At 41.6% G+C, this 13,084-nt stretch overlaps 1 protein-coding gene across 2 annotated transcripts in view; it reads left to right on the top strand.

Annotated features, from left to right (window-relative positions):
* The window catches only part of LOC134410450 (septin-2), a 69,043-nt gene that overhangs the window by 1,768 nt on the left and 54,191 nt on the right, over window positions 1–13,084 (top strand). For both annotated transcript variants that reach the window (XM_063143717.1, XM_063143718.1), the window contains exons 2-3: window positions 9,580–9,631; window positions 11,434–11,533. In XM_063143717.1, the coding sequence (XP_062999787.1) occupies window positions 9,605–9,631; window positions 11,434–11,533 (127 nt within the window). In that variant the 5' untranslated portion in view covers window positions 9,580–9,604. The remainder of the gene's footprint in view (window positions 1–9,579; window positions 9,632–11,433; window positions 11,534–13,084) is intronic.

Genomic DNA, 13,084 nt, shown 5'->3' with positions numbered 1-13,084 from the left:
AAAAGTCTATGGCAGGTGTATTGAACCTTTTTGTGCCCGAAAGCTGGGGAAGCCACCAAAAGATCAACAGTTGGGAAAGAGGTGGCGGGGCCAAGAGAAAGGAGCCGCTCCGAGGGCCGGATTTGGCCCACAGGGCTGAGGTTTAACACCCCTGCTGTATGATTTTGGAAACATAAACAAGTAAACAAGAATAGCTGTACTTATAATTGTGTCCAAATTGTATTTGATTTTCTATTGGGAGCATTTTCTGCCTTGAAACACTTACAGTTCCAGACTCTGCACAGAGTTGGAATAAGTTAGTGGTGAGAGGTTAATGACATGTACACAGGACGGCTGCAAAATTGCAAAGAATTCACACTTGGGAGAAGCTCTAAGTATGGCATGCAAGCAAAAACTGTTTGATGCTCTTTTCCGAAAACTGCCTCTGAGTGAGCTAACAGTAGAATCCTATGCATGCCTACTCAGAAGCAAGTTCTGCTGTGTTAAATCAGGTTTACTTACAGGTAAGAGCGTATAGGATTGCATCCCAAGTGTGAAACCTATTCACATCAATTCATTATCAAATTCCATTCTTTGTTTAGATTTCCACTCTCACTCTTCGCTCTTTTCCCTTTGCCCATAAGCTCCGGATTTGTGCTTGGCTTTGCAATTCTGAAAGCATTTTAGGAATGCCACATGGACTCAGGGTTTCCTGCTTCCGTCCCCACCCAGAGTGTCTGATTTAAGCATTATATGGTATAGATTCTGGCCGCAAAACGTGAAATTCTTCAACACTGTGCTGCAGAGAGGGTCATTCTTCAGTTCTTGCATATAGCTTTGTCGTCTTTAAATAATCTAAAATAAAGAGAGGCTAAAACTCTCTTGTGGCTTGCATCCAACTGTTCTTCCCTCTGAAGCCTATAAAATGTCTCTGGTTTTGGCATTAAAATGCATTGGGCTGCTTACTCAGTTAAAACCAGCTGCAGACATAATCACTGCTCCAAATCCCAGACATTCAGGATTTGAAAGAATAAGGCACGGGTGTCTGAGCTGGGTCTTAATCGCTTCAGAATGACAAATGCTGCAAGAGACACCCAGCCATCACTGCTTCTCTCTCAGTGACAAAATCATTTCTGTAATTGTGGCTGTGAGAATATTACCTGTGTATATATTTAAACAGCCTCGTTTTCTTCAGCGTCTTTAGTGGAGCCCTGAACTCTGAAGACTCATTAACAGGACTGTAAATTGGATCCAGAGGTATGCTTCCATATGTGGAGGGGATCTCCTTCTAGACAAAAGTTTAAACTTAGTTACTAAATCCAACAATGTTCTTCCTCTTGCACAAGCTGGGGCATGACTACTGATGAAGCACCTACCTGTAATAGCACCGCGTGAACACTTGAGCAAGCATTTTCAGAACAGCACTGGCAGCTATTTTCTCTCCGCTCATGTTTTTTTAGGTCCAACCCAAAGTTTGTTTTATTCCACGATTTTAAAAGCCAGACTCTTATAAAGACTTGACAGCTATCGGTCAGCAATGTTGTAGTAACATGATTCCAGCCTTGAGCAAGGGGATGGACATGGTGACCTCCCCTTCAAACTCTAAAAATTTGATTCTACTATGATAGTTAGTTTTGCACAGATTCCAAGAGCTTCACGGGAAGGCATATGTACGGTTTGTTGTTTATTCGTTCAGTCGCTTCCGACTCTTCGTGACTTCATGGACCAGCCCACGCCAGAGCTTTCTGTCGGCTGTCGCCACCCGTAGTTCCCCCAAGGTCAAGTCTGTCACCTCCAGAATATCATCCATCCATCTTGCCCTTGGTCGGCCCCTCTTCCTAAGGAGGACAGGGCTCCTGTATCTTTAACAGTTGCATAGAAAAGGGAATTTCAGCAGGTGTCATTTGTATATATGGAGAACCTGGTGAAATCCCCTCTTTATCACAACAGTTAAAGCTGCAGGAGCTATACTAGAGTGACCAGATAGAAAAGAGGGCAGGGCTCCTGCAGCTTTAACTGTTGTGAAGAAAAGGAAATTTCACCAGGTTCTCCATATATACAAATGTTAAAGATACAGGAGCCCTGTCCTCCTTTTCATATGGTCGCCCTATGCTGCTTATGGGTTTATAAACATAAAGAAATAGTTTCTCCCACGGACAGCATTGCAGGTGGGGAAGAGATCAACTTCCTCTAGGTATCTATCTAGTCTAAAATTCTTGCCTAAAGTGAGAATGCGAAGAGCGAGTGAAGAGAAGGCTTTTTCCAGAAGTGTGTGTTGAGAATTCAAACAACGTACCCCTTGGAGTACGTTGCACTGCATAGAAGAGGAAGGGCGTAGTGAGGATAATATTACAAATGTATGTGGTTCCCCAGTCCAGGTACACAGAGAAGCCAGAAGGATGGGATATGGGGATGGTCGAAGTTGGGGTGGGGGAAGAGAGTTAGCAAGCTTCTCTTCTGCTGCTTCCAGACCATGGAATGGCCTGCTGGAGGAGACTCCTCAGCTTCACAGTCTACTAGCATTCAAGAAAGCTATAAAGACTGATCTCTTCCAGCAGCCCTATCCAGTGGAATTTTAAGATGTTTTTAGAATGTTTTAGGATGTTTTTAAGGATGTTTTTAACAATGTATATTATGTTTCAATTCAGTTTTATGTATTTTATCGCTTTTTGTTGTTCCCCGCCTCGATCAAAATGGAGAGGCGGGTAAGAAATAAATTTATTTATTTATTATTTATTATTATGCTCATAGGGAGCCAACCTCAAACCCTTCAGGGAAGAACTGGATGTGCTGTTATTCATTTCATCAGCCCTTGTGTGGCTGATTTTTTTAGACGTAGTTCGTGCGGGGGTGGAGGGCATTCTAAGCCAGATTGGAACTGTGTTATGGGGGTGGGGGGGCTTTAGTTCTTTGCCCCTGCTGTGGTCGTGCTCCAAATCCTGCCTCCCACACTGATTCTCTTTAAAAATTATCAGTCACGCAAAGGCTAAAGGCATGAATCACGCAGCATCTAGTTTGGCGGAGCAGGAGGGTTGAGCATTTGACCCTTCAGAAAAGGTTTAGTCCATCAGCTCATCAAATATTGTCACATAATGGCCAAGTAGTTTAAATCAATGACTTAATGAGATACTCTTGTCATCAGCAGAGCTTAATGCTTATGCTAATTACAAAAACAAATTGGGTGACTTATTGTGAAATAATGAAACCATTATTTTTAATTGCAATTAAAAAATTCCCTTCCCTCCTCCGCCAGTCCACTTGGTCAAAGGCATATTTAATTACTAGCCAATTAAGAAGCTGGTAGCTCTGTTTACATGCTGGCTGTAGAGAAGAGGATTTTCTCTTCTGCCACAGCTTGTATGAAAATGTAGGTTCCTAATCTCTTAGTAGTATTAGGGAACCTGATGTTGGACTCCAGTTCCCATCTGCCACAGCCAGCATAAGCAATGGTCGGGGTAGAGGGCCACTAGCTCCCAAACCATCAGTGTTCATAGTGTTTTGCAAAAGAAGAAATTCTTGCCTTGGGTGGCTTACATGCGATAAGACAGGAATGGAAGGGAAATGGTGGCATGGGAAATGAGGAAGAATCATTTCAGTTCTACCACTTTAGGTTTTTTTATACTGAGACATGGGGGCTAAGGAGTGGTGCTAAAGGTTTCGGGGAAAAGGTGGGTTTTGAAGAGGGATTTGAAGGATCCGATATGTCTCCACCACACTGGATACATCTAGAATCATAGAATAGTAGAGTTGGCAGGGGCCTATAAGGCCATTGAGTCCAACCCCCTGCTCAATGTTAAAGAGCAGGATATATAGAATAGAAAAAATAATAGAAATTACAATAATAAAGTACATTTTTGATAATACATTTTTACACAGATGCATGTTCCTATTTATTTATTGCATTTATATCCCACCTATTTTCCTCCAAGGAACACATGGCAACATACATAATCCTCTTCCTCTCTATTTTGTCCTCACAACAACAACCCTGTGAGGTAGGTTGGGGAGAAGGTCTGTGACCAGCCTAAAGTCACCCAGTGAGCTTCCAAGGCCGAGTAGAGACCAGAACCCAGGTCTTCCAATTCCCACTCCTACATTCTAGACACTACACCAAACTGGCACCACACAATAAGAAGTATTTGGCTCTTTGTTTTTGTTATACAGCAAACTTGAAAACTTTACATAACGTTTTCATTTTCTTGAAGGAAATCCTCAGATGCTGTCTGATAAGCTTTCTTTTTGCATCCTGGAGTTACAAAGGAAATGACCTGGGTTCCTTCCTGCCTCTTCCGTAGGGGGCTTCGTCTCATAATGGGATTCTGATATGACGACATATGTGAGACTCTTGTGTTTCAGCAGAGACTGACTGACCCTGATCCCTGTGTATTCTTTGAGTGTAACTTTCAAAAGGCTGCACTCCCATGAGATCGGAAATGTGTTGGTACAAGTACATGTAGTTCGGAAATCATCTTTGATGAGCAGTAGTTGACCACGTTATGTAATGGCAGAGTATGTCCTTGTGACTTTCCCAGAACTCTGATTCAATAATATTTGTGTTTAGTTTTGTATGTCTCCAGAAATTGTTGTCCCTTTGCTGTTATTACTGGGAATAAAATTAATGTCTCTTAGCATTTTAGCCTGTTAACTATCTTGCATTCGAGTACATGGGCATTTTCCTATCTGCTTTTATATTGTTGCTGATCGGTCCATATTTTGTGTAAGGTCTGCCTTTGATTAGCTGAGAAGCCCGGTGCGTTCCCTAAACAATGGCACACTTGTTTGCTTTAGGCTAAAATTATATATGGCAGTGGGCAAGTGGTTTGGCGAGGAAGGTCTAGCCATATCCCTGTATTGGCCGTTCTTTAAATTTATTTGTCTATGTTTATCTCCTGCCTTTCCTTGCAAGGAGCCCAAGGTGACTAAGCCATATAAATACAATGCAGCCCATGAATGCTGTTATATTATAGCTCTAGAATTACAAATAAACAATAAAATACAATGAAATCATCGCTACAACATCAGAAGAGAGATAAAACATTTGCCCATATCCCAACATTGTGTACAAAGAAATAAGTCTTTAACTGGCTCCTGAATGACAACTGTATGGAAGACAGCTGAATTTCTTCCACAGTTGGGTTGCTACCACCAAGAAGGCTCTGCTATGTGTGATAGCCCCATGGGCTACATCCATTGAAGGCACCCCAAGCAAAATTGCTGTAGCCCATCTTAAACCCTAACTTGGCTGGTACTGGGGAAGACGGTCCTTCAAATACATATTAAATCAGTTTGATCGGAGTTGGCTCACTTCCAGTTGTGCCCCATGCACAATGTAGGTGGTTTTTCAAAATACTGTTTCCACAACTGTTTCCAAACAATTTGATCGTTTCTGTAACTAAGGGGCAATCTTTTGTGGGTTGCAAAGCGGAGGTGACCTGGGCACACTGCAAAATAGATTTCATGTTGCACTGAGGGCTACTGGGGCGAAAGAACATCATGGCCGTTCTCTGAAAATATAAAAGCTCAGGTCTGCTATGATAATAACAGCTGTGATGTTTCTTTGACCCAGAAGTCTTTGGTGCAGCCTGAACTCCTGCTTTTGCACCTGCTGTGATCTAACCTAATTAAAGCTGCTGTCCTGGGCACTCTTACCTGAGAGTAAGTGCCTTTGAGCACAGTGGGGCTTACTTCTGAGTAGGCATGCATCTTAGGATGGTTATGAACTGCAGACTTTGGAGGTTCTACTGTCATACCCAGCTTTCTCTCCCAACTCCACTGAAGGCTTAAATATTAATTGAAAAATTCTGGCGAACTGGAATGTGCAAGCATTGTGTGTGTGTGAGTGTGGAAGTACGGCAAGTGGCTGCAGTAGGTCTCTTGCTGGTGTGTGTGTATATATATATATATATGGGTGGTAATATGAAAAATCTTCAGGAGCTATAGGCCCCATTCAGACAACACATTAAACCATGCTGCTTAACCGCAAAATGGTTAATGGAATGCATGCATTCCGTTAACCATTTTGTCGTTAAACTAGGATGAGCATATGAAAAAGAGGACAGGGCTCCTGTATCTTTAGCAGTTGTATTGAAAAGGGAATTTCAGCAGGTGTCATTTGTATATATGGAGAACCTGGTGAAATTTCCTCTTCATCACACCAGTTAAAGCTGCAAGTGCCCTGCCCTCTTTTAAATCTGGTCACTCTAGTATAGCTCCTGCAGCTTTAACTGTTGTGATGAAGAGGGAATTTCACCAGGTTCTCCATATATACAAATGACACCTGCTGAAATTCCCTTTTCTATGCAACTGTTAAAGTTACAGGAGCCCTGTCCTCCTTTTCATAGCGTCACCCTAGTTAAGCAGCATGGTTTAGTGTGTTGTCTGAACGGGGCTATAGAATCCCCTTTCCAAATTCATTAGTTATGGGTTCTGCCAACTCCAGTATTTATCCATTCTCTTTAGCACAAGCATTTCGCTGACCGTTTGCTTTTTGTCACAACTTTGCTGCATCCTGCCAACAATTGAGGCTCTTAGTAAGCAACAGGAAGGCATCTGCATCCAGAAGTCACAGGTGTCTGTCTGTAGGTCACTTCCTCCCTTTCAGGCCAAGAAGTGCGTTTGTCAAGAAGCCGAGCGACGAAATTTCTTTCCTCTTTCCTCCTTTGTTTCTGCAGATGTTCTAAATAAAGGAGCAGTTTATTTCATATTAAACACTAATGCGTGCACACATGAACAAAAGTGAAGTGTGTTGGCTATCCAAGGTCGGCTGTAGTCCCTGCTTAAAAAGCAGAAAAAATAGTAGTAATAGTAATTCCGCTAAAGTAATATGCATTCTGCAACATGTATACATGATTCAAACATATTTATAAATGTTATGCTGTTGTATAATTTGTTCTGCTTCTCCTGATCATGAGGAAGAGCAAGAGGCAGTAGAATGAAGTGAAATGTCTCTGTCTGGGATAAGTCATGATGTATCTGTTATTGGTGTGTGTGTAGTTTCCTGTTAAAAACTGAAATGAGATGGTTAATGATTGAACTGAGAAACATTTAACCATGGTTTTAAATTTGGCTTACTATTCAGAGTTTTCCAGTTTGGCTGTTACTGTTTAATCTATTTATAGACCACTTGGCTATGTCTAAAAAGCCCCATTCAAGTAGAATGAAGTGAAATGTCATCATTTGGCATAAGTCAAGCCTAGACATGACATCTCTGTCATTAGTGTGTGTGTGTATGTGTGTTGCGTGTTTAAAAAGGGTAAATGCAGCCACATGAAGTTTTTTATTGGGGCTCCGGTACTAGAATGGGTGTGTGTGTGTGTGTGTGTGTGTGGAAAGCATTTTACCATCCTTTTTTGTGTTTTAAACTTTATCCCCCTTTCAAAGGTGTCCCTCCATGGATGGACTGATAATATACTGACAGGTATCATATGTTTTCCCCTATGGGGAAAACTGCTCTGGGTTATAAAGCTCAGGGAGCTTCGGCTATTGGGCGGTATAAAAATGCAATAAATAATAATGATAATGATTTGAGTTACTGGAAAGAGTAAATCTCTTTCCAAGCATCAAGACCCTGATTTGAATTCTCTCTTCCTTCCCCCTCTCTCCCTCCCCTCTCTTCGTTTGGCGATTTCATTTACCTTTTCAAAAAAGTGGGAGATAGAATCACACTTCTCCAGATGTCACATTTAGTTTAGTCCTCATTCAGCTGCAACACATGTATCTAAGATTTCATTGGCCGTTTTCCAAATCCTAAGGGCTAGAAACTTCTTTTATTTTATAGTTGAAATGATCAGGAAGTGGAGTTTTGCACCCATTCTGTGCTTTCGTGGAAGACGCGTGGTAGTACTGACGTCATAAAGATGACTGAGGCTGTAGGTTGGGTTTTCCGTTCGAGGTAAACGAAAGCCGTGCAAACCTTAGCAATATGACTACAGACAAAAAACAGATGGTTTCGCTGGCAGACCTTACTCTTGTTCTTGGCCTGAAAACAGGTAGATCAAAGAAAAGGGGTAGCGTAGATTTAGGATTTGCTTTGAGGGCCCATGAGGAAGCAAGCCTATAAAAATAGTAAACACATCGTTTGGGGCTGTTGATAACATAGGAAGCAAGTGACCTACTGAAGTACTTTTGCTACACTCACTAGAGTAGGGTGTTGAAAAAGTTGTGTTCATATCTCCTATTAACTGTCTAAATCCCTTTAGGGAGTCCTTCCGTATGCTGAGAGCTGAAGTTCTAGATCGGATAGTGGGAGGGTAGCAGGGAAATTTAAGAACCCATGGACTTCATGTGGGCCAGTGATTGTAATTTTATTTATTTATTATTTATTTATTTAATTACATTTATATACCGCCCCACAGCTGAAGCTCTCTGGGCGGTTTACAACATTTTAAAATAGTAAACATTAAAAGTATACAATTTAAACACACACACACACACACACACACACACACACACATAAAAACAGTATAAAAACAACAGTATCCATTTAAAAACAACAATTGTGGGGTCCATTAAAAACAAACTTAACGTTGTTAAATGCTGTTAAAAAGCTGTTAAAAAGCTGTTAAAAATGCCTGGGAGAAGAGAAAAGTCTTGTGGGCAGGTTTAATTTTGTGGCTGTGGCCATATTCAGAGGGCCATATTTCATCTTAATTACAAATGTTTGGGCTTTGTGCTTCCCTTCGTGTGATCAAGTAAACAAACCAGAAGTCTTCCATTCACTCTAGTTTCCTCCGTCATCTGAACTAGAAAACTATGGTTAATAGCTTTGGAACAAACAAGGATTTGAAACGAGGGTTTGGAGTTGGCTTAATACTCTGGGTTATTCCAGCGCTCTTAACCATAGTTTTCTAGCCTGGACAAAATGGGAAATGGAAGCCTTTGCTTTATTTGCTCCTACTGTGAAGGCGAGGAGTGAAGGGACTATGTGTGAAGCCAAAGAATTAATTCATATCTTGTCTTATTAAGCTGGGATATTGTCTGATCTGGACTCACCCGTGTGTGTGAAATCTGAACTGCAAAGATAGCTCAGAAGTGGCTTAAGGATTACGTTACATTCTACATCCACGTAACACTGCAGCGTAGTGATTATAGGGTTATATCCAATCATAGTCCTACTTAGAGTAGATCCATTGAAATGAACAGGACTTAAATTAGAGTAACATTGCATGCAACCCATAGTGTTTGAGTTGCATCTGGCAGACTTAGGTTTGTGTCAACTGCACAGCTTTCTAGTTGAACTTAGTCCATTCATCATCTGTCGATATAATCTAACTCACAGGGTGTGAGGATAAAATTGAATAACCCCAATCCAAAATTCCTTGGAGGAAAATTGAGTTATAAAAGAGAGAATGGTCTGCCACTCATTCTCCTATGACTCGATTACACCCTACTTGGCGACTCACTTCTGAGTATGTAGTGTCTTCTTTGTTTGATGCTCCTAATTTTTATTTGGGTCATTAAAATACAACTATGGTGTATTTCCAGAGCTAGAGGCAGGTGAGGGCTGTGAGCATATTTGTGTCTCCGTGTGATAGCAGTAAAAGTAGGGCGATCAATTCCTGGAGTGATTTAAATAGCTAACTTTGTGCACATTTTTTCCAGGCTCTGACATTTGGGGTGCAAGAATATGTCTCAATCGGGTGAAAAAGTCAAGGTAAGTAGAATGGGGGTAGGGCCTTAGCTCACCTGGTACCTGTGCTAACACTATTGTAGTTTTAGCTTCAGTATTTTACTAGGGATTATATAGTCCAAAGTTTGTTTATGCTTTGAGTTGCCTTTTGACTTGACCCTTTCATGAGCTTGATTTTGGGTTGCAGTGTGGGAGGAGAGACCTTGCTCAAATATCTTACGATGATCCAAATGGAACCATTTCCTATGTTAGCTTAATAAGCTGAGATACGAACAGATTTCACGTCACCATATGCAGCTACTTTGCTCCTCTCTTCCCTTCATGCACATGAACAAGACACAAAGTCTTCTGTTAAATAGAGTTTCCTGTTAAAAACTGAAATGTGATGGTTAATGATTGAACTGAAAAACTTTTAAAAGTTTTAAATTTGGCTTAATATTCAGAGTTTTCCAGTTTGTCCGTTATTGTTTAATCCATTTATAGACCACTTGGCTATATCGAGAAAGCCCCATTCAAGTGGTTTACAACGTAAAGGTTTTAAATACAAAGTGTCTGCAGTCAAAATATTTAAAAACAGGGAATACAAAATGTCTCAGTTAAAAACATTTTAAACAAAACAAAACCAACAGCCCCAAAACAAAACACTCTCAGTTAAAAACGTTTCAAATGGGAGACTGAAAAAATGTTTTAAAACATTTGACATCAGAGAAGTAAGTTTAGCTCCTTTGTTATTAGTCTATAGATGGCTAACAACCCTCCCGTCCACCAATTGTACACCAATTCCCCAGCAATTGGCATACTGTGTCTGATCCTGGAGGTAACACATAGCCATCAGTACTAGTAGCTACTGATAGCTTTCTCCTCCAGGAATTTATCCAGCTCCCTTTTAAAACCATCCCAACTGGTGGCCAACATTACATTTTGTGGTAGTGAATTCCATAGCTTAACTCTGCGCTGGAAGGTTCTCCTATTTTATTTAGAAATGATCAATTTCATTGTGTTTATGGCTTTATTGTAAGTCTCCTTGAGTATTCATTGAGTAGAGGAGTGATTCAGAAAAATTTTGAACAAAATAAATAGCTACTCGAAATCTGGTTAACTGAAGACTTGTATACTGGTTTGTGCAAAATACAAGGAGCAAAGTGTTTGGCAGTCTAAGATACAATTGCCTGATTGTGGCCACTGTGCAGCCCTTTCTATCCATATTCCGTTGAATCCAATCGTTAGGCTCCGCCTGCCCCCACCTAGTGCCCTTCAGATGTATTGGACTACAACTCCCAGCATGGTTTGCTGAGGATGCTGGGGGTTGTAGTCCAACACATCTGAAGAGTCCCAGGTTGGGTGGGCTGTTCTAGCTGCTATGTTTTTAGCAGAGGACTTCGACCTCAGCTGGTATCCTTTGCTCTGCTCTATAGCTGTCAATCAGATGTTAAAATATATATTTCCCCAAACATTATTTTGCTTCTAGAGAGTCCTTTGGGCCACTACAGATGTTCTCAAGACGTGGCAAGTCAGGAAGTGTGGATAACCCATCTTTCTATACAAAGCGTGTGAGGGGGTGGATGCATGTAATTGTCATGGGGAAATGCAGGGTCTCACACTGCGGGGAGAATACTTACATCTTTTACCCCTGCCCTCAATCTCTGCATGAGACCTAGAAAGGAAAGAGGAAACCTGAGTCATATTAGTTCTGCTGCACTTCTGTCGAACATTCCTGGTTTGGTTCGTTCTTGATCTGTTTGGTGTGTTTTTATAATACTCGTGTGCTTTTGTTGAATGCATTTCGTTTCCAATTTACAACCTTCTTTGATGGTTTCTCACACCAGTTTTCTGACTCTGCTGGATACGTGGGCTTTGCCAATCTCCCCAACCAAGTTCACAGGAAGTCCGTCAAGAAGGGCTTTGAGTTCACTCTAATGGTGGTTGGTAGGTGTCTTTTCTTCTTCCTTTTTATGTACTTCATTGATTATGATAGGTCATTACATATGTATCTGACTTTAATGGATGTCTCTATCAGTTTACTTGTTGGGGACATCTGTTGCATGGAGTGCTAATGTCAGTACCTCACCGAAGAGGCATGGCATTCCTGCAAACATTCTTTCCAGGCATTAATCTACTCTAGTTCCTAACATTTGGTTCTCTAGCTGTAGTTGGACTCCAACACCTATCATTCGCAGTCATTTTGGTTGTTGGTCAGAAACTACGTGAATTGCAGTACAACATCATCTGGGGTCCAAAAGTTGGGAACCAGCGATTGTGCTCCTTTTTATTGTCCCCTTTCCTTTATTTTCCAACTTTAAGCAGCACAAGTATTCCTCATAGATACCTTGCTAATTTTCTACTTTGAGTAGAGGTTTTCGTAATTGGTTGGTGGTGTTCTTGACTTTGCACAAATCTGGCTTCTTAAGGTTATCCTCTGCTCCCCATTCGTAAATTTGTGTGTGGGGTAGAAAATCACATATCTCAAGAAATCCTGAGCTTGCAACTCTGAACAGAGGAAGTGCTTATGTATAGGAAACAAGTACAAATAGGTTTGTAAGTAGAGAAATACTTGGGGCTGGCCTGGCCATGCAGAAAAGTGAAGCTACATGCTTCATAGAATCATAGAATAGTAGAGTTGGAAGGGGCCTATAAGGCCATCGAGTCCAACCCCCTGCTCAATGCAGGAATCCACCTTAAAGCACCCCTGACAGATGGCTGTCCAGCTGCATCTTGAAGGCCTCTAGTGTGGGAGAGCCGACGACCTCCCTAGGGAATTGGTTCCATTGTCGTACTGCTCTAACAGTCAGGAAGTTTTTCCTGACATCTAGCTGGAATCTGGCTTCCTGTCACTTGATCCCATTATTCCGTGTCCTGCACTCTGGGATCCTTGAGAAGAGATCCTGGCCCTCCTCTGTGTGACAACCTTTCAAGTATTTCAAGAGTGTTATCATATCTCCCCTCAGTCTTCTCTTCTCAAGGTATCTGTTGGTACATGGAAACTGGAGTAGATGAAGGCAGGAATTGGTGTCTGAATAAGGCTGCAAGACTTTTTAGAGTTTGGCCTTAGCTGGGACTGTGTTGCCATTTGGCTTTGTGTCAGGCAGCAAAATGCCTTGCAGGGGGGCAGCATTGAACGCACTCAATGGAAATTTGACAAAGGCCCAGTGCAAATCTCCTGACTTAATCTCCTACGGAGTTCTGGAACCCGGGTTCCTGATTTCCTAACCCTAGATCTTATGAGACCGAGATCACCGTCTGGCTCTTCCCCCTCTTTCAGTTTTTGGCGGTAAAACCATGGCACAGTTTTACGCTTGCACCAATGTTAACACTGGCCATGGCTTGCTTCACGCCAGAGTTTGGAAAACTATTTCTAACCTAAACTCTGCGCGGAGGCAGCAGGCCATAGGTCAGTGATAGAGCAACTGCTTTGATTCTAGAAGGTCATAGAGTCAATTGCCAGACGTGAAGGGCTGCTGCCAGTCAGTGTTAAGAATA

The sequence above is a fragment of the Elgaria multicarinata genome, chromosome 18 (genome assembly GCF_023053635.1).
Source record: "Elgaria multicarinata webbii isolate HBS135686 ecotype San Diego chromosome 18, rElgMul1.1.pri, whole genome shotgun sequence".
Classification (NCBI taxonomy): Eukaryota; Metazoa; Chordata; class Lepidosauria; order Squamata; family Anguidae; genus Elgaria; species Elgaria multicarinata.
The sequence above is the reverse complement of the archived record's forward strand: the minus strand, read 5'-3'. Positions and strand labels throughout refer to the sequence as shown.